General features: G+C 40.8%; 2 protein-coding genes across 2 annotated transcripts; one reads left to right on the top strand and one right to left on the bottom strand.

Moving 5' to 3' along the window:
- Positions 1 to 621: 621 nt before the first annotated feature.
- Positions 622 to 5,821, bottom strand: hmgn1a (high mobility group nucleosome binding domain 1a). The gene is made up of 6 exons (XM_066699624.1): positions 5,616 to 5,821; positions 3,797 to 3,823; positions 3,012 to 3,041; positions 2,892 to 2,927; positions 2,268 to 2,378; positions 622 to 1,669 (listed from the first exon to the last, which is right to left on the bottom strand). The coding sequence occupies exons 1-6, from the start codon at positions 5,631 to 5,633 to the stop codon at positions 1,622 to 1,624; spliced, it is 270 nt and encodes an 89-aa protein (XP_066555721.1). The 5' UTR covers positions 5,634 to 5,821; the 3' UTR covers positions 622 to 1,621.
- A 223-nt stretch (positions 5,822 to 6,044) lies between these two features.
- On the top strand, positions 6,045 to 14,461 carry get1 (guided entry of tail-anchored proteins factor 1). The gene is made up of 5 exons (XM_066699623.1): positions 6,045 to 6,394; positions 10,272 to 10,437; positions 12,411 to 12,478; positions 12,854 to 12,968; positions 13,828 to 14,461. Exons 1-5 carry the CDS (start codon positions 6,200 to 6,202, stop codon positions 13,899 to 13,901), a joined length of 618 nt encoding a protein of 205 aa, XP_066555720.1. The 5' UTR covers positions 6,045 to 6,199; the 3' UTR covers positions 13,902 to 14,461.
- The last annotated feature ends 8,399 nt before the right edge of the window (positions 14,462 to 22,860 follow it).

Raw genomic sequence — 22,860 nt, 5'->3', positions numbered from 1 at the left:
ATATTGCATTTCAGAATTAATATTTATAAATGGTATTCATTTGCACTGATACATTCAGCTATGCGGAGCATTCCCTTAACTAATTTACACCGTGGGAAGGACAGTTCTGTGCATTAACAAACTAAATCCATGGCATCTTTATCTGGATTTCAATCAGATCCTTATAGCAGTAGACTTCATTCTGCGATTCAAACAAGGCAGTTAAGGACTACACATACCAGGTTTCCAAATTAAACCAAACCACAATTTTTAACAAGTGCAAGCCAATTTTCTGCTCAAAAGGGTGTGCAACAGATTACATTTAAATTCCAGAACCCTTGCATGCCTCATCTTGCAGACTCCCGATAAAGAGATGTGCAACTAAACGCCATACAACAAGCCATTTTTTTAGCATGAATTTACCGTGTGCTTTAAGTCACTCTTTGCAGAAATTAAGACTGATCTTCACACACCACTGGTTACCTGAACTGCAAGACTGCCAGGCTTAAAATAATGAATTTGAAGTTTTCAAAGCAAAATAAACATTGAAAGGATAAACAAAATTGTAACACCTTAAAACAAAAAAGTATTCTCCTTTTAGTGTGAATAAACTGCATAATAAGGAACACAACTTCCACAAAATAATGTATAACCATTTCTTCTTTTTATTGGTTCTTTTATACCCATCATTACACAGACACAGCTATAAACAAAGAACAAAACAAAAATCTGTACATTTGTACTTGTTATCTAAAAACCACATGTAGATATTGCTACTGCTGGTAAGATCACTTGACAGCTCAAGTGATGGTACAGTCATTTGCTTATCATTATCTGTCAAAGGAACAGATACCACCAGTATGTTTAACACTGTTATGCATGTCAAGTTATTAGCTTTGCTAAGAACACAGAAATATCCCATTTTACCATCCTTACAACGTACCATAACACACCGCATATAGATTTTTTTTATTTATTTTTTAAACCCTTTCACAGCAGTTATACAATGTTATTGCAAAGGCTATCACCAACAAACAGACAACACACGCAATGCACAGTTTTGAAAGGGAGAACTCCAGTACTAGGGAATAGGTTTATTAAGCAGAACGATCGATTCAAAAAACTGCATGGGTACAAGTTAACATTTATAGAATACAGTTTACAAACATTCTAAAACTTTTTTTTTATAAACAATAAAACAATGCGTGCCCCCCCCTTTCCCATCAAATAATTCTTCTTTTTTTGTTTTTCTCCATTCAAATATAGGTTACATAAAATGTCCCTCTTAGCCTACGGAATGTTACTCTCTCAGGCAGCTCTCTCCATGTTGTACAATAGGATCCTGAAAACGACATGATTGCATGTAATCCATTCTGCAACCGCCCCCCCCCCCCCATTCCCTCCCCGTTAAAAATAAAAACCTAGACATTTACAATGATAATAGTTTTTCCTCCAGAGATGTAAAAATGTGGGATGTGGTGGAATCCCTTTCCAAATTTATTTTGCTTCTTAAAAAAATGTGTTTCTACAATCAAACTACTAAAAAACTTGCATTTAGAAAATAGTAGATAAAAATATTCCTCTGAAATTGTACAAGAAAAGAGGTACAGGGAGCACTGGTAAAAGACATGGTAAAGGGATGTTATTCCGTCTCTCCATCTTTCTGGTCCGATTCTTCTGAAGCTGGTGCCTGGAAGTTAAACACAAACAAAGAAGTCAAACAAGGAGACGAGCAAGAGAGCTCATGCACACATTCATTCAAGAACACTTTTTTAAATAATAGGGAAGACTATTAGACTTCCCACCACAAATTCAGTTATAACACACCTTGCAACAAATATACACTTTTAAAAGACTTTGACTGTTGACAAAAGGTTTCCCTTTTAATGCATTTGAAAATGATAAACTCTGACACTCTCCTCCTCATTTTTTTGTTTTTATCTGTGCATCACTTACCTAGTATACATGACAGTTCATAAACCATATAATACACATTTGCAGTCATTTGACCTTCCCCATGACCTTTTTTTTCAAAATAGCTCTACACCCAATTCTGCCCAGAGTACCACACTATTCTTTAAGCGAAGCCAAAACACATGGAAATACTCCAGGTGCTGTGATGATGCCAGAGAGACATGCCTCTCTACGGCAAGATAATTAAACCCTTCTATGAAAATAACCATTATAATAAATGACAGTCTGTCATTATAAACCCACTGAATTTTTAACAAAGCATGTCACTAAGTTTGACTTCCCAGTGACAAGACGTCATCCCCACATGCCCTCACCTCATCAGCTTTGGCTTCTCCGTTCTCTGCAGGAACATCTTCCTTCTTCTTCTCCTCCTGCTTAGCATCATCGTTCACCTTTGCTTTCTTGGGTTTTGCCGGCACCTTTTGCTAAAAAAAAGTCAATAAATATGGTCATTATGGTTCTCTGGAGATTTTGATTGAAATCAATAGTATAATTTAAACCAATTTTCATTAGATTTGATTATGATAAATATCAGTCAGTTTAAAGAAACTGAAAACAACCAGCTTTTGCAAACAGACTCATAGGACACCCTTGAGAAGGGATGTTTTATGTACGGTACCTTGAATTAAGGGCCTGGTTTGTACTTGCCAACTTAAAACCCTGAAAATGTGTTAAATGTATCCAGTTAAAACAAATCCATAAGTTAACCAAGACCCAAAACATGTCGACCTACAGTCTGTTTGGAATGTTCGACACCAAACTTAATGTGCTGCCAGGAAAGTGTATGAACGTGTCCCCACCTGCAATTTCTATAAGCATGGTCAGCTATCCCAGAAAGTCAAGCTAACTTGCCAAGCAACTGTATCCTGTTGCTGATGCTGTGTCCTATCTATCTGAGATGAACTACAAGCATGACAGGAATCAAAACAAATATTTACCTTTGGCTTGGGTTCTGCCTTTGGTTGAGAAGGTTTCTAAAAAGAAAGACAAGCCTGTCAGTCATTGGTTAAGAACACAATGTGTAGAATCAATACTAAGCTTTGTATGATAACACTTACATTTTGCAACCGTTCCGATCTCCTCTTGGGCTGTTAATAAAAAAAAAAATATATATATATAGACGTTAATTGTCATTTCTCCCTGGATACAATACTGAAGTTAACCTGCTCTGTGATGTACACAGCAGCTAACATCCTGAAGGGAATGTGGGCCCATCCAAGCAAATTAATTATGCAAAGTTAATTAAAGCTCACATGAAAAAAGTTAAGTAGTATCCACCATTACAGCAGGGTTATAGAACTGTGGTGTAAAGGGCTACAGGGTCTTCCAGGTTTAATTCAAATTAAAACACTTAAACTAATTAAGTTATTAATTGCACACATTTAAGGCAGTAGAGGAAAGACTACTTATTTTATTTGCTTATTTTAGATTTGAATAAATCAAAACTCAGTTTAGCTGGAAGCTGTTAATTGGAAATCAAACAAGTATCAATTGAATACAATTATGACCATATGCACAAGTGGAACATTTAAAACATGGTTCATCATGTACATTTAACACAAACACTCAAACAGCATGAATCCAGGTTATATACACACATGTTTATCAATAATAAACTGCATTAACTGGTCACAACAAAATCAAGTAAAATCATGTAAGCACAGGGTTTTGATAGTGACATTCAAAACATTTAAACACTTAAGACTTGCATTGCTTTTGTACAAGTCAACAGAATTAGTGATAAAGTGTTTGAAGGTATTGAAATATTTTCTTTTTTGTAAGTGTCAATGTGTATTTAACTAATAATTAAAACCTCACAACCAGGAAGATATCGATCACCCACCTCATTTGCTTCAGTCTCAGTGGTTTTCTGAAAAAATAAATAAATATTAAAACATTTAAAATTTATTTTTAATGTTGTGGCCAAGAGCTGCAGAGACAACTCTGCAATAAGACAATTTACAATGCATTGCATACAGTTAGGTGGTTTATTTTTTAGCTAACCATTTAAATATGGTTCTTAATCCATTGCAAATAAAATACCATCTGGGGGGAGAAGCTGCAACACATGTTGCTCTCATTTCACAGTATATTAAGTGAAGAGGGGCACATCAGGTGTGCTTATGCAGATCACAATATCACCATCAGAAATACTATAGTTGTGCTGGTATAATATTGAAAATACTGGCAGAGACTGCTAAATAATATTGTTCTGGGATGGATTTATTTTTTAGCTTTTAAAGCAAAGCATTACATTTAAATTTGTTTTGCCTTCAGTGAAAACATGTACTCGTAATAGATGCTAGTGCGTGGAAGAAAAAAAAAAAAACTTGGACCCAACCCCCCACGCCTATTACTACACAACACTGAAGCGTCGCCGCTGATAGGCCAGCCGATCGTACTGTTGATCCTCGTTGCTATTGCACTGTGTAGAGAATCCGCCATAACAGCCCCGCCCCCCTCCTACGCATCCATTCCCTAGTAATAAGCGAGGATTTGCTGCATCAAAGCCTCCGCGGCGACGTCACCGCAGCCACCCTGCCTTCCCGCCATTCTTTCGAATTTCGAACTCCGAGATCCTCAGCGATTCTGCGAACGGTTACAGAACGTGCTAGAATCCGCGGCAGCACCAGCGGCGCTGTGATGTCGGAGAATCGCCATTGCATTAGCAAGCAAAACTAGCTGCACAGATGCAAAGCGGCGAAAGCACGCAAGGGTCACAATCCAAGTACAATTAGTGGACTTAAATCGATTTTTTCTTATTTATTCGAAAGCAAATGCACGTTAGAATACGATTAATGTCGTTTCCCGATTTAGATCTCGTCTTGTACCCAAGTGAGCGTTTGGCTCAGTTCGAGCGAGTAGCTAGTAAAACGTAGCGTTGGTATGAAGCGCTTCGTCTTGCACACAACAAGCAGCCATGACACCCACAAGACTTTGTGCCCTTGTCTGACAGCCGGAGGGAGCCGCGCAGTGCATATGCACGTTATGTGCACTGAAGTAGCAAACTAAAAGTATAATTTTACCGACATTTTAAGGATTTTTTTCAATGTAAAACACAATGCATTATGTTATATAGTGGATTTAAAAACTCCGCCGATGATAAATAAACAAATTAAATATGCAAGAAAAACAAATACTTTATTCACGTGTTCCACGATGAGGTTGCATTATTTAAAACATGCGTCTATTTTTCAGCCTTTTTTTGTTTTTGCAGAATCGCAACCTGTGTGCAAACAACGGATACACCCCTTTGTTTAATATTTTCAAACATGCAATTTTAACATTATTTCATTCTAAATCCATCGGACGCAACGCGTTATATATAACCAGCCTTTTCTCCGTTCACACAGTGGTTATTTAAAGGAGAGCCCCAGAGAGGGGAGAGCAGCAGCGCTGGAAGCGTATGCACAATAAAAGGCGCCACTTCCCAAATCACAACAGACGGATACATTTAAACCCCCTGACCACAGCGGAAAGTGTTTCTCTTCGGCGCAATACTGGAAATCGTTCAGCGACTGCACAAATGCCAGTCTCGCTACCAGTGCAAGTGCGTTGCATGTTTTTATTATTGCTTTGCTTATATGCAAGGTTCATACATATATATATATATATTTTTTATACAGATTTTAAAATGTACATTTATCAAGATAAACACTTACATTGTTTCTTTTCGGCATGGCTGGTTTTCTTTCTTTTTTTCTTTATGAAAAAAAAACCCCAAACAATGTCAAATAATTAAGTTTTCACTAACGTAGAGGCCGAAAAAAAAACACCTAATGCACTACTATGTCCAGTAAAAGATCCAACCAGGACTACCTTGTAAAGCAGTCTAGCTAGACGTTAATATTCCATCGGAACAAAAACTAGCTCAAACCGGATTGGATCCCCCTCCTCCATTCTATTCATTATAGCACCAACCTGACGGGCACCCTTCTCTCCGCCCCCTGTTGCCATTGATTGGCCTTTAGGAGTCGTCAACACATTTTTAAATCAAAGCAAGACACCTGTGTGGGTAGGTTACTACGCCAATCAGCCCGATATTTTCCTTCTGTTTTTTTAGGGGGGAGGAGAATTACTACACGTAAAATGCTAAATAAGTGGCCGTTATTGTTTTTTTCGGATGAACTGTAGATCTGCCTCACAGCCGCAGCCACTAAGCTTCTCGAAAGTCAGCCACATGTTGTTGTTGTCCCCCCTCCCCTTCTCCCACACAGACATCTGCGTTGCGCGCAGGAATGGCTAAATGCTTCAGACTACAGGCTGCGTCTGCGTCTGCGTCTGCGCTGTGAAGCGCAGTGACTGCGTGTGTCCTCGGCGCCCAGCCGCGCACAGCAATAAGGGGGCAAACATGGCGGACGGCTGCGCTTGGATTCTGGTGCTGGGATCCGTCCTTTTGTGCAATCTCGTAAAAACGCTCCTGCCGACTGTGTCCTCCCTTGTAAGTAGGGTCGTTTTAACGCAGTTTCTTTGACAGTGTATTGGCACAATGAGAGAGAGATCGCGTCCAAGACCTCATTTTACTGCACCATCACCAGGGCAACATATTGCGCGTCATGCTGGAAACAATAGCGAGGAAGTGATGTAGTCTTATTAAATCATGCATTTATCAGTTAAGTGTGATTACGAAGAGTTGATAGTAGCACTTATTAAATAATACTGTAGTATACGGCGTGAATACGTATACTAGCGAATGTTAGTGCTGGTAGCTTTCTTGTAGCGCAGATTTCCGCACTTCTGCAATGATCTGCAGAATCCAGGCGATCCCATTGGCGGAGCCGCGCAGATTCGTGCAGAGCTGCGGCCGTCTCTGCTCCCCGACCAATGGCAGCGCAGCATCTGTGCAGACGCGTGACGTCACTTTCTATTTAATTTGTGATTGTGCGTTTCATGTACAGAGCGTTTTAAATGTGGGCTTTTCAACGTGCTTGATCAAATGTGATCTCAGTGTTTTGTTTGGTTTCTAAAGCATATTATTATTATTATTAATTTCTTAGAGGCCTTTGTCCAAGGCGACAGGTGCAATAATACAGTGCAATTCAAGGCATAATACATTTTACAAATTCCAATTGACACAACTGTATACGAGATATGCAGTAAACAATGTATGAGGTCTTGCATCCTAGATTGTTAAAGCTGGTAAGTGCAGACAAGATGTTAGGTGCAGACAATATATGTATGTATCGTCTTTTGTGCAACAATATTTTTAAAAACGAGTGACGTGTAGTCGTGTTGTTAGATCATTTTATGCCCCCATCCAGTTAATCCATCACACCTTCGCATTTAATAGTCATTCATGAAAACCCTCACCGTGAACCTTTTTGAAAACTAACAAACAACAGTATGCGTTAATATAGATTATAGTCGAGGTGGTTAGTGTAAAAGTTAGTTTTGTCCCGGATGTCATTTGCGCTGTACTGGTTTAACACGTCACCCACTGCCGGCGTCTCTGGCGCTCACAATGGCTGCTGCTGGTCACTGGCAGCGGCTCTTTTGTTTTCCAGTATACATTCATGCTGAGTTGACATATTGGCTCCTGGAAATCGCACTTGTACTTTTTCACCCATAAACCACCACAATTATGATCTTAGCGGAAATATGATTTATACAACGTTATTTGGCTATTACACCTTTTCATAAAAGGTTTTGTACACCCAGCAATGTGCTGTACACTATACACTCACCTAAAGGATTATTAGGAACACCTGTTCAATTTCTCATTAATGCAATTATCTAACCAACCAATCACATGGCAGTTGCTTCAATGCATTTAGGGGTGTGGTCCTGGTCAAGACAATCTCCTGAACTCCAAACTGAATGTCTGAATGGGAAAGAAAGGTGATTTAAGCAATTTTGAGCGTGGCATGGTTGTTGGTGCCAGACGGGCCGGTCTGAGTATTTCACAATCTGCTCAGTTACTGGGATTTTCACGCACAACCATTTCTAGGGTTTACAAAGAATGGTGTGAAAAGGGAAAAACATCCAGTATGCGGCAGTCCTGTGGGCGAAAATGCCTTGTTGATGCTAGAGGTCAGAGGAGAATGGGCCGACTGATTCAAGCTGATAGAAGAGCAACTTTGACTGAAATAACCACTCGTTACAACCGAGGTATGCAGCAAAGCATTTGTGAAGCCACAACACGTACAACCTTGAGGCGGATGGGCTACAACAGCAGAAGACCCCACCGGGTACCACTCATCTTCATTACAAATAGGAAAAAGAGGCTACAATTTGCACAAGCTCACCAAAATTGGACAGTTGAAGACTGGAAAAATGTTGCCTGGTCTGATGAGTCTCGATTTTTGTTGAGACATTCAGATGGTAGAGTCAGAATTTGGCGTAAACAGAATGAGAACATGGATCCATCATGCCTTGTTACCACTGTGCAGGCTGGTGGTGGTGATGTAATGGTGTGGGGGATGTTTTCTTGGCACACTTTAGGCCCCTTAGTGCCAATTGGGCATCGTTTAAATGCCACGGCCTACCTGAGCATTGTTTCTGACCATGTCCATCCCTTTATGACCACCATGTACCCATCGTCTGACGGCTACTTCCAGCAGGATAATGCACCATGTCACAAAGGTCGAATCATTTCAAATTGGTTTCTTGAACATGACAATGAGTTCACTGTACTAAACTGGCCCCCACAGTCACCAGATCTCAACCCAATAGAGCATCTTTGGGATGTGGTGGAACGGGAGCTTCGTGCCCTGGATGTGCATCCCACAAATCTCCATCAACTGCAAGATGCTATCCTATCAATATGGGCCAACATTTCTAAAGAATGCTTTCAGCACCTTGTTGAATCAATGCCACGTAGAATTAAGGCAGTTCTGAAGGCGAAAGGGGGTCAAACACAGTATTAGTATGGTGTTCCTAATAATCCTTTAGGTGAGTGTATGTTCCATGTAATCTCTACGTCAAACACTGATTCAGTAAAAAATGGTAGGCAAGGCTTTTTTTTTTTTTTTAAAGTGCAATTTTAACCATTTAGTCTTGTGTATTTGGTTTGCAAATAATTTATTAAAAATAATTATAAGAACAAATTCAAGGGCTGCTAATGTCATCAAGTTGTACAAAAGCACAAGGTAGCAATGCACATACAAACCAAACAGCATTTTTGTTGTTATCCTTGTCATCTGTTCAAAGTATGACTTCTCTGCAATGGGATCAACAATATGGAGCCCTTTCTTAATAGGATGTTGGACTTGTAAACCAATTATTTTTTAACTACATTGACTTTTCCTTATCAGTGGCTTATGTTGCAGGGGTTAATTTCCTATTCTGTGTCAGTGTAGACTATCACCATGAGGTGCCATGTAATTGTGGGGTAGACTGCAGATAATCCCATAATCCCCTTTGGTTTGGGATTCTTGGGGAGTTTCTTCTCTACAGGGCCATATCCTGAGAATGAAAATGACATGTCATAATGAGTAGGGGCTTGTTCTATTCTAAAGGAACCAGATCACATTTAGGAGTCTTTATTAATACCAGTATGGGAGAGTACCTGTCTCTCTCTGAACACAGGATAACAAGCAGTTTTATAGAAACAAAAGGCCGGTGTATATGTTGTAAGATTCACCAATATACACAAAAACTCAATATGATCGTAATGTAATGATATAGTCACCATCTGCGTATTATGCTTCAGTTCATTACACACATTCTCTATTTCTGTGCGCATAGCATTACTGCATCACTGATTATCATGTGTAGAACTTCTTCCTAGTAAGCCAACTTACTTACGTTCTCAGAAGCATGCTGCTGCACCTGGTACGATAACAAGCAGACTTCTCATTATTTCTGTGACATGACGTACAACTTTCGAAATAGTTTTGCAATTTACAAAGTTTGCAATCTTACAGACTTCTTTACTTACAAGGGCAAAACTCCACCACAAATATCTTAAAGCTGCAGTATTAAAACACATACCTGACCCATCAATCAACACCAGAATCAATTTGGTCAGGCAACTGCAGTATTTTGAAGCAGCAAATGGATGGCCTAGCTCAGCTTTGCATTATGGGATGTTAGGGAGCAATAGCAGAGCTGTCTTTAAATATAGATATTAGTCCATATTGTGAGGCTAAGAGTAGTTCCTCAGCTATCAACTATATGATGTTGTGCCACAACTTAATGAATCGCTTCTAGAGGTCCTATTATAGAAACATATTACTAGGTTCTTAGTTGTAGAAAACAGTAGTGCTGCCATTATATAACATCACTAATCTGTGGTACACGTGAGCAAATGGGGGCTAGATCCGGTTCACCACTGCGAGTGAGCAACCCTTTCGCTCCCTATTCCCGATCCCTTGTAGCTGTCGAAAGTCCTTCAGAAAGATGCAGAGCAGGAGACCCAGATGAGAATGGAGATACAAGACATGAAGCAGGAACTGGCCACCATCAGCATGATGGATGAATTTGCTCGGTACGCGCGGCTGGAGCGCAAGATCAACAAGATGACAGACAAGCTGAAGACCCATGGTAAGGGGACAGACCTTGAGGTCCTCATTCTCCTCACTGCTTGTTTATTTATTGATTGATTTATTATGAATATATTGAGTGTGGGGAATGTAAGTGAATCTGATGGGAGGCAGCGTTTGTGTCACTGCCCCATAGCGCTTCTTTCACTTGGTCAACCTAATCAGATGGGGTTTTGGGGCTGTTGAGTCTGAGACGATTGAGCCCACGATCCAGTAATCTGCACTTGGCTTCCAAAAGCTCCTGAGGTAGCTGAGGCTCGGGACGCAGATGAACCCAAACTGTATTCGCCCACTAGAATCTTGGGGTGCAAATTTCATTAATCTGGAGTCACAAAGCTGCCAAATTAGAAAAAACAGCTGAAACTGGTTTTATCCCAGGCACATGGCACTACTGCACAGGCAATTCAAACATTTGATTATCAGCCTTTGGTTTATAAGGAGGGTCAAGAGGTTTTACAACATTTAGTGGTTTAGTTGGGCATGCTTAACTGGGCATCTGAGTGTTTTAGCAGCTCTGAGCAGTTTTCACGAGAGTCCTCCAATTCCTCCTCACAGAAAAGGCATTCAACAAGCAGGTGGCTATCAGATAGCAAGCTGAGATGTCTCTGTGGGGCCCCAGCCACAGCTGTTGCCTGTCAGTGTCCCTGTGCACAGACTAGTGGAGTTGGGAGCAAATGATTGTCATTAAGTCTTCAGGTCCCTTTGCACTGAAGAAGAAAGTAGGCGTAGATAAGCTTTGATTTTGCTCTTGAAGACCCATAGCACAACTTTTAGGAGGAACATTTGTTGTTTATTGTATTGTTAGCTCAGTGAGGTTCTATTTACACTTGCATATACAGTATATATCCTTAGATGTTTGAGACAAACTATGGAGTTTAAAGGGAATCAACACAACAAACAGGGATGGGGAAATCTCCATTGTTACGTCAGCTCTGCATTGAGGCTCTGGGAGCAGGAGAGGTGACCTTGACCTGATTTACATGCTGTGGCCTAGGCAAAGCCTCTCTGAGCAGGGCTGCTCTCTCAGGGATCTTCTCCGCACCCTGACGCTGCACAGTGACCAGGCTCCTCCCCCCCGGCTGTCACTCATGGCAGCTGCTGGTGGTGCACCTGTGGAGCACCTATCGTCTGTCAATCAGGGTCTCTCCCAGCCCTCCTCCTGCTCACAGAGAAGGGCCTTCCCCGGCACAGCCAGCTTCTATTAATATACGCACTAGGGGTCATATGCATGAAGCATTTCCCTCTGTACTAAATTAACTCTGCTTTAGAAGTTAAAATAAACTTGGCTCTAAAATCAAGAAGAACCACTTTAACTACCTACAGGGAATTCATGGTGTCCCAACTTCATTGGGTTGTTTACTTATTTGGGAAGCAGCAGGTGTGGGTAAATGTTTCAGGCACATGGTCCTGGGACGTTTGTTACTTGGGAAACATTTAATGGTGGTGGGGGGTACAAAAAAAGCTGCTCACTGGCATTTCATATTCTATCCTCAATATGACCTGGGAAGAACCCTGCACCCTTGGGCACTGATAACAGCTTCTGGTGTAATAAAAGTATGGTGCATTGCGATCACTAAGAGCCCAAGTTTAACTCAATAATTAGTTATCATAGAATGAAATATATCCTGTATGTGTATATTACTGCTATAGACTGGCATTGATAGCATCGTTAAACTGAGATTGTTAACACCTAAAGAAACGAGACTAGTCCGCATTTTTAGCAGAGTAGGTTTCTGTCATTTCAATCTGAATGTCTTTCTTAATGCAGCAATAAGGTTTACACCTTATGGCATAAGTACATTGCTCTGTTGTTCAATACAAAAATCGTAATCCAAACAAACTAAATATGCCCTGGTATTGATCAAAATGTCTTGGAATATAATAAAGAAGTGTACAGAAAAGTCAATAACTGTCATCTAGTGCTGGGCAAGAGCCTTTCTAACTGAGCATGTTTTTTTGTTTCGTCTCTTCCAGTCAAATCAAGAACGGCTCAGTTGGCAAAGATAAAATGGGTGGTGAATATTGTCTTCTATATTCTGCAAGTAAGTCGAATTAGAAAGCGAGAGAGAAATATATATACAAAATAATAATACATGTACAGTATGTTGGGTATAATAATAATACAAAATAATAATAATGTTGGGTAATGCTGCGATTGGAGGCGTACTGAGAGGCAGTTGTCTAGACAACTTTACAAAGGGGACTGACATCAAAGCGTGTCTGTGCTGTTGGTTTACACACTGGCCCAGAGGCGCGTGGTTGAAAGAGAACACCCCTCCAAAACATTCCTCCTGTATAATTCAATCATCTCAGACAAGAAAATGTCGTTTGTGCTGCTCTGTGGCCGGCTACTTGTTGATCTTGCCTGATGCTCACAGAGAGACAGGGACTCACTCAGATGTGTGCTGTGTTCCCAGGCTGCCCTGATGATTTCCCTGATTTGGAAGTATTATGCCGATCCAGTCACAGTGCTGCCCAGTAAGTGGATTGCCCCCCTGGAACGCCTGGTTGCATTTCCATCGGGAGTGGCAGGTAAGTGTGCGAGCGTTCGATGTGCCAAGGATGCTATGAAAGGTTTGCAGTATCTCACTGTTACTGTACTGGGAGCTTATGAAGTCAGTTTAGAGAAATCTTCAATGACTGATGTTAAAGTAATGGTACGGAATACATTGCAATTTTATTAACTGTACAATATTATGTGAAATTACAAAAAGTAGAGCAATTGTACTGGAAAACTGCAGGGTTTGGAAGGGAATGAAGGGGGGGGGGGGGGGGGGGAATGCAGAATTACAGTTTCTCCAGTTCCTGCAAATCAGCGTTTGAAACACCCAGAACAGCTGTGGCCTTGCCCTGGGGAGAAAGGCTTATTTTTTTAAGTGAATGGCACTAGAATCCAGAGGCTCGTAAACCCTATGGATAAAAAAGATGAGAGAGGTGCTCTGCTATTGGTTAGAGCCGACTGCATTAAAAGCCAGTCCCCACAGCTCCTCCTCATGGCCTGTTTGACACGGGATCATCCATGCAGGTGACACTTCTTATTGTAGGCATGGCAAAGTTTCAGTCTGTGGGTAGACGTCTCATCAACCTGCTTTCCATTCATTCAAATCAGTTTTAGTAAATTGATAAAAAATCAGTATGGTAGAAATGAAGGGGTGAATAATGTATGTAATAGCATACGAGATGCAATACTTGTCATAGCAAGTCCCAGGGTGTAAACTGAATCTCTGTGAAAACTCAGATCAAGTGCATTTAACCCCGCCCACTGCCCCACCCACTACAATGAATAAATGCTGTAGTTGTTGGAGAATGATCTGATCTCACTGAATTTCAACTAGTCTGAATGACCGTTTTGCTGTAAAGACCCCCGTTTTAGAACATGTCTCTGTTTCAGGTGGGGTAGGAATCACATGCTGGCTGGTGGTTTGCAACAAGGTGGTTGCCATCGTCCTGCAGGCTTGCGGCTGAGCACGGGACCCGACGCGCTGCCAGTTTTCCACAGCATGCAACTTTGTGGGAGAAATCAAATCCTAGCGTCACCTGTATTGCGTGGCCTGAACTACTGAGTACATGGATTTGTTTTGACTTTTGTTACATTCCTATCCAGAGTGCTGGAAAAGTGTTACGTTCCTTTTTTTATGAGTTACCTTTGTCTACATCTGGAAGGGTGGATTTTGTTTAATGTTGGCTTTTAATGTCATGAGAACAGTACAGAATATTTTGTGGGATGTACTATGTTTCAGAGCAATTGTCTGTTCAGTGGTGTTGGATGAAAAAAGATGCATAAAATACCTTTTTTGGAGAGTGTGGAGAAACGTTAATGTGTTCCTAGAAGGACAGGAACTGTCCTTTAAAATAACTCCTGGAAATCCACAAGTAATTGTTAAACAAACAAATGTTTAATACTGTGGGGTGTGAAACAAAACCATGAACATTAAACTTTATCTGGAACTACTAGGGTATAAACTAAACACTTCAAATATGCTATATATCACTTTAAAAAGTCATTAAAATAATAATAAACTAAAGCAGACTCAGATCTTGCAGTTCTTCCTGGGCTCTTTTTATTGAGTTGAGGTTGGTAGACGCCCTGCCGAGGCCTGTAGCCCAGTACCTGCTATGTTTGAGGACTTCTAACATTGAGAGTTGTGGTCATCCCGTAGCTGGGTATGAGCTGGTGCAGGTGCAGATATTTCATGCCTGCTCTGGACTCCCTCTGCTGTTCAAAAGGAGCTACTTCTCATACAGTAGGTTACAATCAGCTTCACTTCAATAATCTTGAACAAAAAGACAAAACAGGGTGTAGGGTGTGGTGTTGTGGATGTGTGTGTCTGTAGGGTGAAGCCTCACTCTCATCCTTTGCTTGAGAAGATCGTGCTCTATTTGAAGACGCTTCTTGACTTCTTGGGCTTCGCGTGTCTTCCGGCTTTGTGACGCAATCTGACGCTTGAACGGAGCTTTGCTGAGCTTCAAGTTCTTCTCTAAGTCCCGAGACAGCATTTACAGACTATAGATGGTTTATGCTTATTTCAATGCAAGTGGTTCTAAGTTGATCAGACAATTAAACTGCATAAGGAGAGCATGGGAAGTAATATTCCAATTCTCATTAAACATGACAGCAATTGTACATTCACAGAACCAGTTGTACTAATAAAACTCGCACTTCAGGCAAGTGGGCCCACCTGTATCCTCCTGGTCTTGAGCACAAAATATGCAGCGGCAGATCCAGTAGATCTTTCTCTCCATGCCAGTGTGGCATTTAGTCTCCATAATGTACTTGCCAAACACAAAATTTACCCGCATTTGGCGACTGACATGGGCTAATTTTGGACCCTGTTGAAATATATCTAATAAAACTTGCATTGCTATCATCGGTCATTCCTATAATTTGTAGAACGTGTATAATTCGTATTAAAGTAATTTAACTAATTTTGTTTTAAAACTAATTTGAATCAAAAACCCAGTCCCAGCTGCGGAGCATATAAACCCTGATGTGCACAGAGCCCTCCACACACTGGTCAGAGCTGTCAGAAGCAATAAGCACGAATGAGTGTGTTCATTAAAACACCTTTAGTTGCTGGCTGTCCTCAATTCTTACATTGTAGCTTATTCAAAATGGGCTGGACACTGTTTAACAGGGAGGTCAGTTTGTGGTTTCTAATCCCCTGTCCACCATTAGAGCAGTTTAATTACTTTGGCACTGGTTTGCTTAATAACGTATGCAAACCTTTTATTTTCCGACTTGTAGTTCTTGGTCTCGTATTCACATCATATCAAAGGCCTGAATACCACTATGATCGTATATAGGTCATATATATAGTGTACAGCACATTGCTGGGTGTACAAAACGCACATTTATGTGATTGTTTTGATATAAAACGACAACAGTACGACACACATATAAAAACCTAGTATAATAATATACACAAATGATTTAACCAGATACACATTTTGTGTATGTGGTTAAAATAATGTACAGTGAGGGAAAAAAGTATTTGATCCCCTGCTGATTTTGTACGTTTGCCCACTGACAAAGAAATGATCAGTCTATAATTTTAATGGTAGGTGTATTTTAACAGTGAGAGACAGAATAACAGCAAAACAATCCAGAAAAACGCATTTCAAAAAAGTTATAAATTGATTTGCATGTTAATGAGGGAAATAAGTATTTAATGAAATGTATTTAATGAAATACATGAAATGTATAATTTATTAATATTATGATGCATATCCACCAACTACAGTTCCCATAATTCTATGCAGTGACATCCAACAGTGTGAATTTATTTTATATTAATAAAAACAAACGAAATGAAGATAACTGAAAGGAAATTCAAATCAGAGATCGATTAGAAAATAAATGTAAATAATGCACACACGAATGCAATTATTTTCACTATAAATCTACACTAACTAAGGGATCATTTCAACTAGTAGTCTATACTTTAGTATTATTGCTATTACATTAATTGAAAAGTTTCTATTGGGACTGTGCAGTTGACCTGTTGGGTCAATTGCAATGAACTTATAGATCATCCCCAGTTAGTGCACTGCTTTCAGTTTTTTTAACACAAACAAAATCCCAAATCAGAGCCTTTGAATTACTTTAAAGAGTATAGGAGTTTTAAGTTAAGTAAAAAATGTATAAGGAACTTATTATCTTATTAACCAACTATATATCAGCTAGGCCTGGGGCAACAATGTGTAAAGCACTAAACATACATTAGTGGAGAGCAGGGTGATTTGAGGCTGTGGGGAAGTTGAGCCATAGACAAAACTGGTCATGTGACCACACAATTTTGAAGAGTCACCCATTTTACTCACCCTGTGATGGAGACAGGCACATACAGGGTTCGAATTAAGAGGGGGAATTTGGGGGGTTTAACCCCCCTAAATAAGACTGGGACCACCCCGAAAGAGGTAAAAACAAAAGCTTGGGGGGTATCGAAACATTTATATATAGGAACGTAAAATTTGGTCTGGTACTCCGACGATTCCCCCCCTCCATCTCACACTATTTCACCAAGCCCCCCCCCAGTCTCACAGATTTTGACCGTCAGCACCCCCCACCCCTTTTAGCAACGCAAACTACAATCTATCTGCACCTATGGTTGCCCTCATCTGCTTTACACTGCTGACCCCCTGACTGTCATTGTATATTTGGGCACATTTAAGTTAAAAAAAAATTGTTTTGCCGTTCCAAGTGATTTTTTTATGTTCAAGTAGTCATGATTCTTGTGTCTGAACAATTACAGACAAGTTTGAAAAAATCTCACATGTGTTAGTGCTTTAGGAAGTTACAACTTGAGGTTGTTAGCATGACTTTAGCTCTAAACTGCTGGATGATACAGTGAGGGAAAAAAGTATTTGATCCCCTGCTGATTCTGTATGTTTGCCCACTGACAAAGAAATGATCAGTCTATAATTTTAATGGTAGGTGTATTTTAACAGTGAGAGACAGAATAACAACAAAACAATCCACAAAAATGCATTTCAAAAAAGTTATAAATTGATTTGCATGTTAATGTGGGAAATAAGTATTTGATCCCCTATCAATCAGCAAGATTTCTGGCTCCCAGGTGTCTTTTATACAGGTAACGAGCTGAGATTAGGAGCACTCTCTTAAAGGGACTCTCCTAATCTCAGCTCGTTACCTGTATAAAAGACACCTGTCCACAGAAGCAATCAATCAATCAGATTCCAAACTCTCCACCATGGCCAAGACCAAAGAGCTGTCCAAGGATGTCAGGGACAAGATTGTAGACCTACACAAGGCTGGAATGGGCTACAAGACCATCGCCAAGCAGCTTGGTGAGAAGGTGACAACAGTTGGTGCGATTATTCACAAATGGAAGAAACACAAAATAACTGTCAGTCTCCCTCGGTCTGGGGCTCCATGCAAGATCTCACCTCGTGGAGTTTCAATGATCATGAGAACGGTGAGGAATCAGCCCAGAACTACACGGGAGGATCTTGTTAATGATCTCAAGGCAGCTGGGACCATAGTCACCAAGAAAACAATTGGTAACACACTACACCGTGAAGGACTGAAATCCTGCAGTGCCCGCAAGGCCCCCCTGCTCAAGAAAGCACATCCCGTCTGAAGTTTGCCAGTGAACATCTGAATGATTCAGAGGAGAACTGGGTGAAAGTGTTGTGGTCAGATGAGACCAAAATCAAGCTCTTTGGCATCAACTCAACTCGCCGTGTTTGGAGGAGGAGGAATGACCCCAAGAACACCATCCCCACCGTCAAACATGGAGGTGGAAACATTATGCTTTGGGGGTGTTTTTCTGCTAAGGGGACAGGACAACTGCACCGCATCAAAGGGACAATGGACGGGGCCATGTACCGTCAAATCTTGGGTGAGAACCTCCTTCCCTCAGCCAGGGCATGGAAAATGGATCGTGGATGGCTATTCCAGCATGACAATGACCCAAAACACACAGCCAAGGCAACAAAGGAGTGGCTCAAGAAGAAGCACATTAAGGTCCTGGAGTGGCCTAGCCAGTCTCCAGACCTTAATCCCATAGAAAATCTGTGGAGGGAGCTGAAGGTTCGAGTTGCCAAACGTCAGCCTCGAAACCTTAATGACTTGGAGAGGATCTGCAAAGAGGAGTGGGACAAAATCCCTCCTGAGATGTGTGCAAACCTGGTGGCCAACTACAAGAAACGTCTGACCTGTGATTGCCAACAAGGGTTTTGCCACCAAGTACTAAGTCGAAGGGGTCAAATACTTATTTCCCTCATTAACATGCAAATCAATTTAAAACTTTTTTGAAATGCGTTTTTCTGGATTTTTTTGTTGTTATTCTGTCTCTCACTGTTAAAATACACCTACCATTAAAATTATAGACTGATCATTTCTATGTCAGTGAGCAAACGTACAAAATCAGCAGGGGATCAAATACTTTTTTCCCCTCACTGTACAAGTTTGTTAAAATGGTGGGGGTGGGGTATTTTGAGCCAAAAGGGTTAGGGTAAGTTGAGCCAGTGGCTCTACATTGCATTCTTACATTTTATCACAGAAATTGTGACATTTTGAATTTTAGACCAAAAACCATCATGCCACGCTTACATAAGAAAGTTTACAAATGAGGATGCCATTCGACCCATCGTGCTCGTTTGGTGTCCATTAATATCTAATTGATCCAAGGATCCTATCCAGTCTATTTTTAAATGTTCCCAAACTTTCAGCTTCTACCACATCGCTGGGTAGTTTATTCCAGATTGAGACGACTCTCTGTGTAAAGAAGTGTCTCCTGTTTTCCATTTTGAATGCTTTGAAGCCCAATTTCCATTTGTGTCCCCGGTTGCGTGTGTCCCTGCTGATCTGGAAAAGCTCCTCTGGTTTGATGTGGTTGATGCTTTTCATGATGTTGAAGACTTGAATCAAGTCCCCACGTAGTCTCCTCTGTTCCAGGGTGAAAAGGTTCAGGTCCCTCAGTCTCTCAGTAGGACAGTTTCTTCAGACCTGGAATAAGTCTGGTTGCTCTCCTCTGAACTGCCTCTAGAGCAGCGATATCTTTCTTGAAGTGTGGAGCCCAGAACTGTCCACTGTATCCAGATGAGCTCTAACTAGCGCATTGTACAGTCTGAACATCACTGCCCTTGTTCTCAATTCCACACTTTTGACAATATACCCTAACAGTCTGTTTGCCTTTTTTATTGCTTCCCCACATTGCTTGTATGGAGAAAGTGAGGAGTCCACATAGACTCCTAAGTCTTTCTCATGCGTTATTTCATCTAGATCTGTACCTCCCATAGTGTAATTATAGTGGACATTTGTGTTACCTGCATGTATTACCTTGCACTTTCCAGGTGTCGGCCCACAACTGAATGTTATCCAAGTCCCTCTGAATAGCCTGTGCTGCCAAGATTGTATCTGCTGAGCCACCTATTTTAGTATCATCTGCACATTTGACAAGTTTGCTAACTATCCCAGAGTCCAGATCATTAATAAAGATTAGAAACAGCAAAGGCCCTAGTATTGATCCCTGTGGAACTCCACTAACAACCTCACTCCAGTTAGAAGCAACTCCTCTAATCGACACCCTCGGTTTCCTAGACATCAACCAGTTCATAATCCATCTACTTACATTACCCTGAATGCCTACAGCTTCCAATTTGAGGATCACTCTTTGGTGTGGAACCTTATCAAAAGCTTTTTGGAAATCTAAGTATATCATATCATATGCTTTCACGTGATCTACTGCTGCAGTTGCATGTTCAAAAAATTCTAATAAATTAGTAAGACATGATCTGCCTCGTCTAAACCCATGTTGACTATCTCCAAGAATATGGTTTTCATTAAGATGCTCCTCTATTTTCTGTCTAATAATTTTTTCCAACATTTTAAGTAATGCAGGTGAGACTGATTGGTCTGTAATTTCCTGGCTCAGTTTTGTCCCCTTTCTTGTGGATTGGTATGACATTTCCTGTCTTCCAGTCAGTTGGCACATCCCCTGTTCTAAGTGTATTTTGGAATAATCGAGTTAGCGGCCTATAAGTAATTTCCCCCATTTCTTTAAGTACTGTTGGAAATATCCCATCTGGCCCAGGTGATTTGTTTGTTTTTAATTCTGCTAGTCCCTTTAGTACTTCCTCCTCATTTATCCTGAACTCTCTTACGGTTTGACTGGAATGATTGTTAACCTGTGGCATGTCATCTGTTTTTTCTTTTGTAAAAACCTCTGTGAAATACTCATTTAGAACATTTGCCACATCTTGTTCGTTTTCCAAGATACCTAAATTTTTGCCATTTATCTGTTTCACTTCCTCCTTTATTGACCACTAACTCTTCTAAGTGCCGCCTCATACCTTCAAGGTTTGCTTTTCTAAAATTGTAGACCATTGTTTTAGACTTGGACCTTGTTTTTTGAAAGAATGCCTCAAAGCTAACCATGTTGTGATCACAATTTGCCATTGGTTCTCTAACTACTGTCCCCCTGACTCTATCTTGGTCATTTGCACTCTTTCTGGTTGGTTCCCTGACAAATTGAGTTAGAAAGCAGTCATTTACCATCTTAACCATTTCTATTTCTGCTTCTGTAGTCCCTACCGGGCTTTCCCAGTCTATGTTTGGGAAATTGAAATCCCCCATTATAACAGCCTCATCCTTGCTACATGCAGTCCTGATTACACTGTACAATGCAGCATCTTTCTGAATATCTGAGTTTGGTGGCCTGTAACACACTCCTACCACTAATCCTCCGGATCTGTTGTTCAAAAGTTTCACCCACTAAGATTCTGTTTCGTTACTGTGATCTAATACAAGTTCTTCTGCCTCAATGTCATTTTTCACATATAATGCTACCCCACCCCCTCTTCGATTTTGACTGTCTCTCCTAAACTGTGTGTATCCTTCTAACTTGTATTCATCCCCATAATTTTCTGTAAGCCATGTTTCTGTCACTTCTACAACATCATAGTCACATGCCAGCACTGTGGCTTCCAAGTCTAACATCTTGTTCCTTATACTCTTGGCATTGAGGTACAAACATTTCAGGACTTTCCTACTAGCAGTTTCCCTTTGTTTTCTTTCCTTAGTGGAACATCTCCCATTGTCAGAGCTCCCTGCCCCCCTGGTTCCTAGTTTAAATGATTCTCAATTTCACTGCACATACGCTCTCCCAATGCATTAGCCCCCCTTCTGTTTAGATGTTTGTACAGGTCCCATCTATCCCAGAAGAAAGACCAATGCTCCATAAACCTAAACCCCTCTTCCCTACACCAAGCTTTCAACCACGTGTTAAACTTTCTAATCTCTGCCTGTCTCCCTGGCCTGGCACGTGGTACCGGAAGTATTTCAGACAAAACTACCGTGGAGGTTCTGCTCTTTAGTTTTGTTCCTAACTCTTTAAATTTGTCTTGCAGAACCTCTGTCCTACCTTTTCCTATTTCAGGAACTTACATAAACGGAAGACAGACAGTACTTCAGGTGACAAAGGACATGAAGATCGACAGGATGACTTTAAAGCGATACATGGATATGAAACAGTCCGGAGAAGCTCACTCTGCCACCTCACACCTCCCATCCCTTACAACCCTTAGACAAAACAGTCTATGGACCACTGAAGACCTACTACAATAGAGCCATGGATGGTTGGATGCGTACAAACCCTGGTAAAACCGCAACAATATATGAAATTCCAGGACTTATAAGGGAAGCATTCATGTCAGCAATGACACCAAGGAACATCATCAAGTGATGTTCAACAGGGATATTTTTCCCGATGAAAATTATGCCCTATCCATGGTCACAGACAGGCCAAACCCCGAAGAGCCATCCAACAGTGCTGACCTGCCTGTACCATCAGCCCATGCCATGAGTTCTGATTGCTCATCAGCAGTTTCAGACCCAGAGGAGCTACCGGCTACTCTGCCTGAACCATTAAACAGAATCATGAATCCTGAACACTTGTCCGTAAGTAATGTTACTGGTTCTCCTGCCCATTTGGGGTATGTGTCCACAGGAGACATACTTCCTTTCCCTAAAGCCACAGCAACTAAACCTAGAATGAAAAGGAAGAAAGTAAAAACACAAATCTTGACTGACACACCAGAAAAGCTGGAGCTGGAGAAGGCACACAATGACACAGAAAATAAAAATACTGAAAAAGAGAAGAAAAAGGCTCTGAAAGGGTCAAAACAAATCAAAACCAAGAAGAAAACTCATCTACAGTAGCTCAGAAGAAAGTGACAAACATTTTGCTTAATGACACCACTGACTATGATAGTTCAGAAGATGACCTGAGTGAGGATGATGGTGACAAGAATGTCTGCTGGTGACTTCGTCATTGTGAACTTTGCGGGTAAAAACAAATCCTATAATTAATTGGATTGGTGGAGAAGGTTGAGGGTGCTGACATCAGTGCAAAGTTTCTGAGGCGAAGTCGTGGGAGTTCTGTGGATGGAAAGCCCACCT

The sequence above is a fragment of the Amia ocellicauda genome, chromosome 3 (assembly GCF_036373705.1).
Source record: "Amia ocellicauda isolate fAmiCal2 chromosome 3, fAmiCal2.hap1, whole genome shotgun sequence".
NCBI lineage: Eukaryota > Metazoa > Chordata > Actinopteri > Amiiformes > Amiidae > Amia > Amia ocellicauda.
Note: the sequence above shows the minus strand (reverse complement) of the source record. Positions and strands in the feature narration are given on the sequence as shown.

Coding starts and splice junctions, on each gene's coding strand:
- hmgn1a (XM_066699624.1), bottom strand. Junction 3,042..3,796: donor CTGAGACTGAAGCAAATGAG/GTGGGTGATCGA, acceptor TTTTATTAACAG/CCCAAGAGGAGATCGGAACG. Junction 2,379..2,891: donor AGGCAGAACCCAAGCCAAAG/GTAAATATTTGT, acceptor ACTTTTTTTTAG/CAAAAGGTGCCGGCAAAACC.
- get1 (XM_066699623.1), top strand. CDS start 6,200: ATGCTTCAGACTACAGGCTGCGTCTGCGTCTGCGTCTGCGCTGTGAAG. Junction 6,395..10,271: donor TGCCGACTGTGTCCTCCCTT/GTAAGTAGGGTC, acceptor GATCCCTTGTAG/CTGTCGAAAGTCCTTCAGAA. Junction 12,969..13,827: donor ATTTCCATCGGGAGTGGCAG/GTAAGTGTGCGA, acceptor TCTCTGTTTCAG/GTGGGGTAGGAATCACATGC.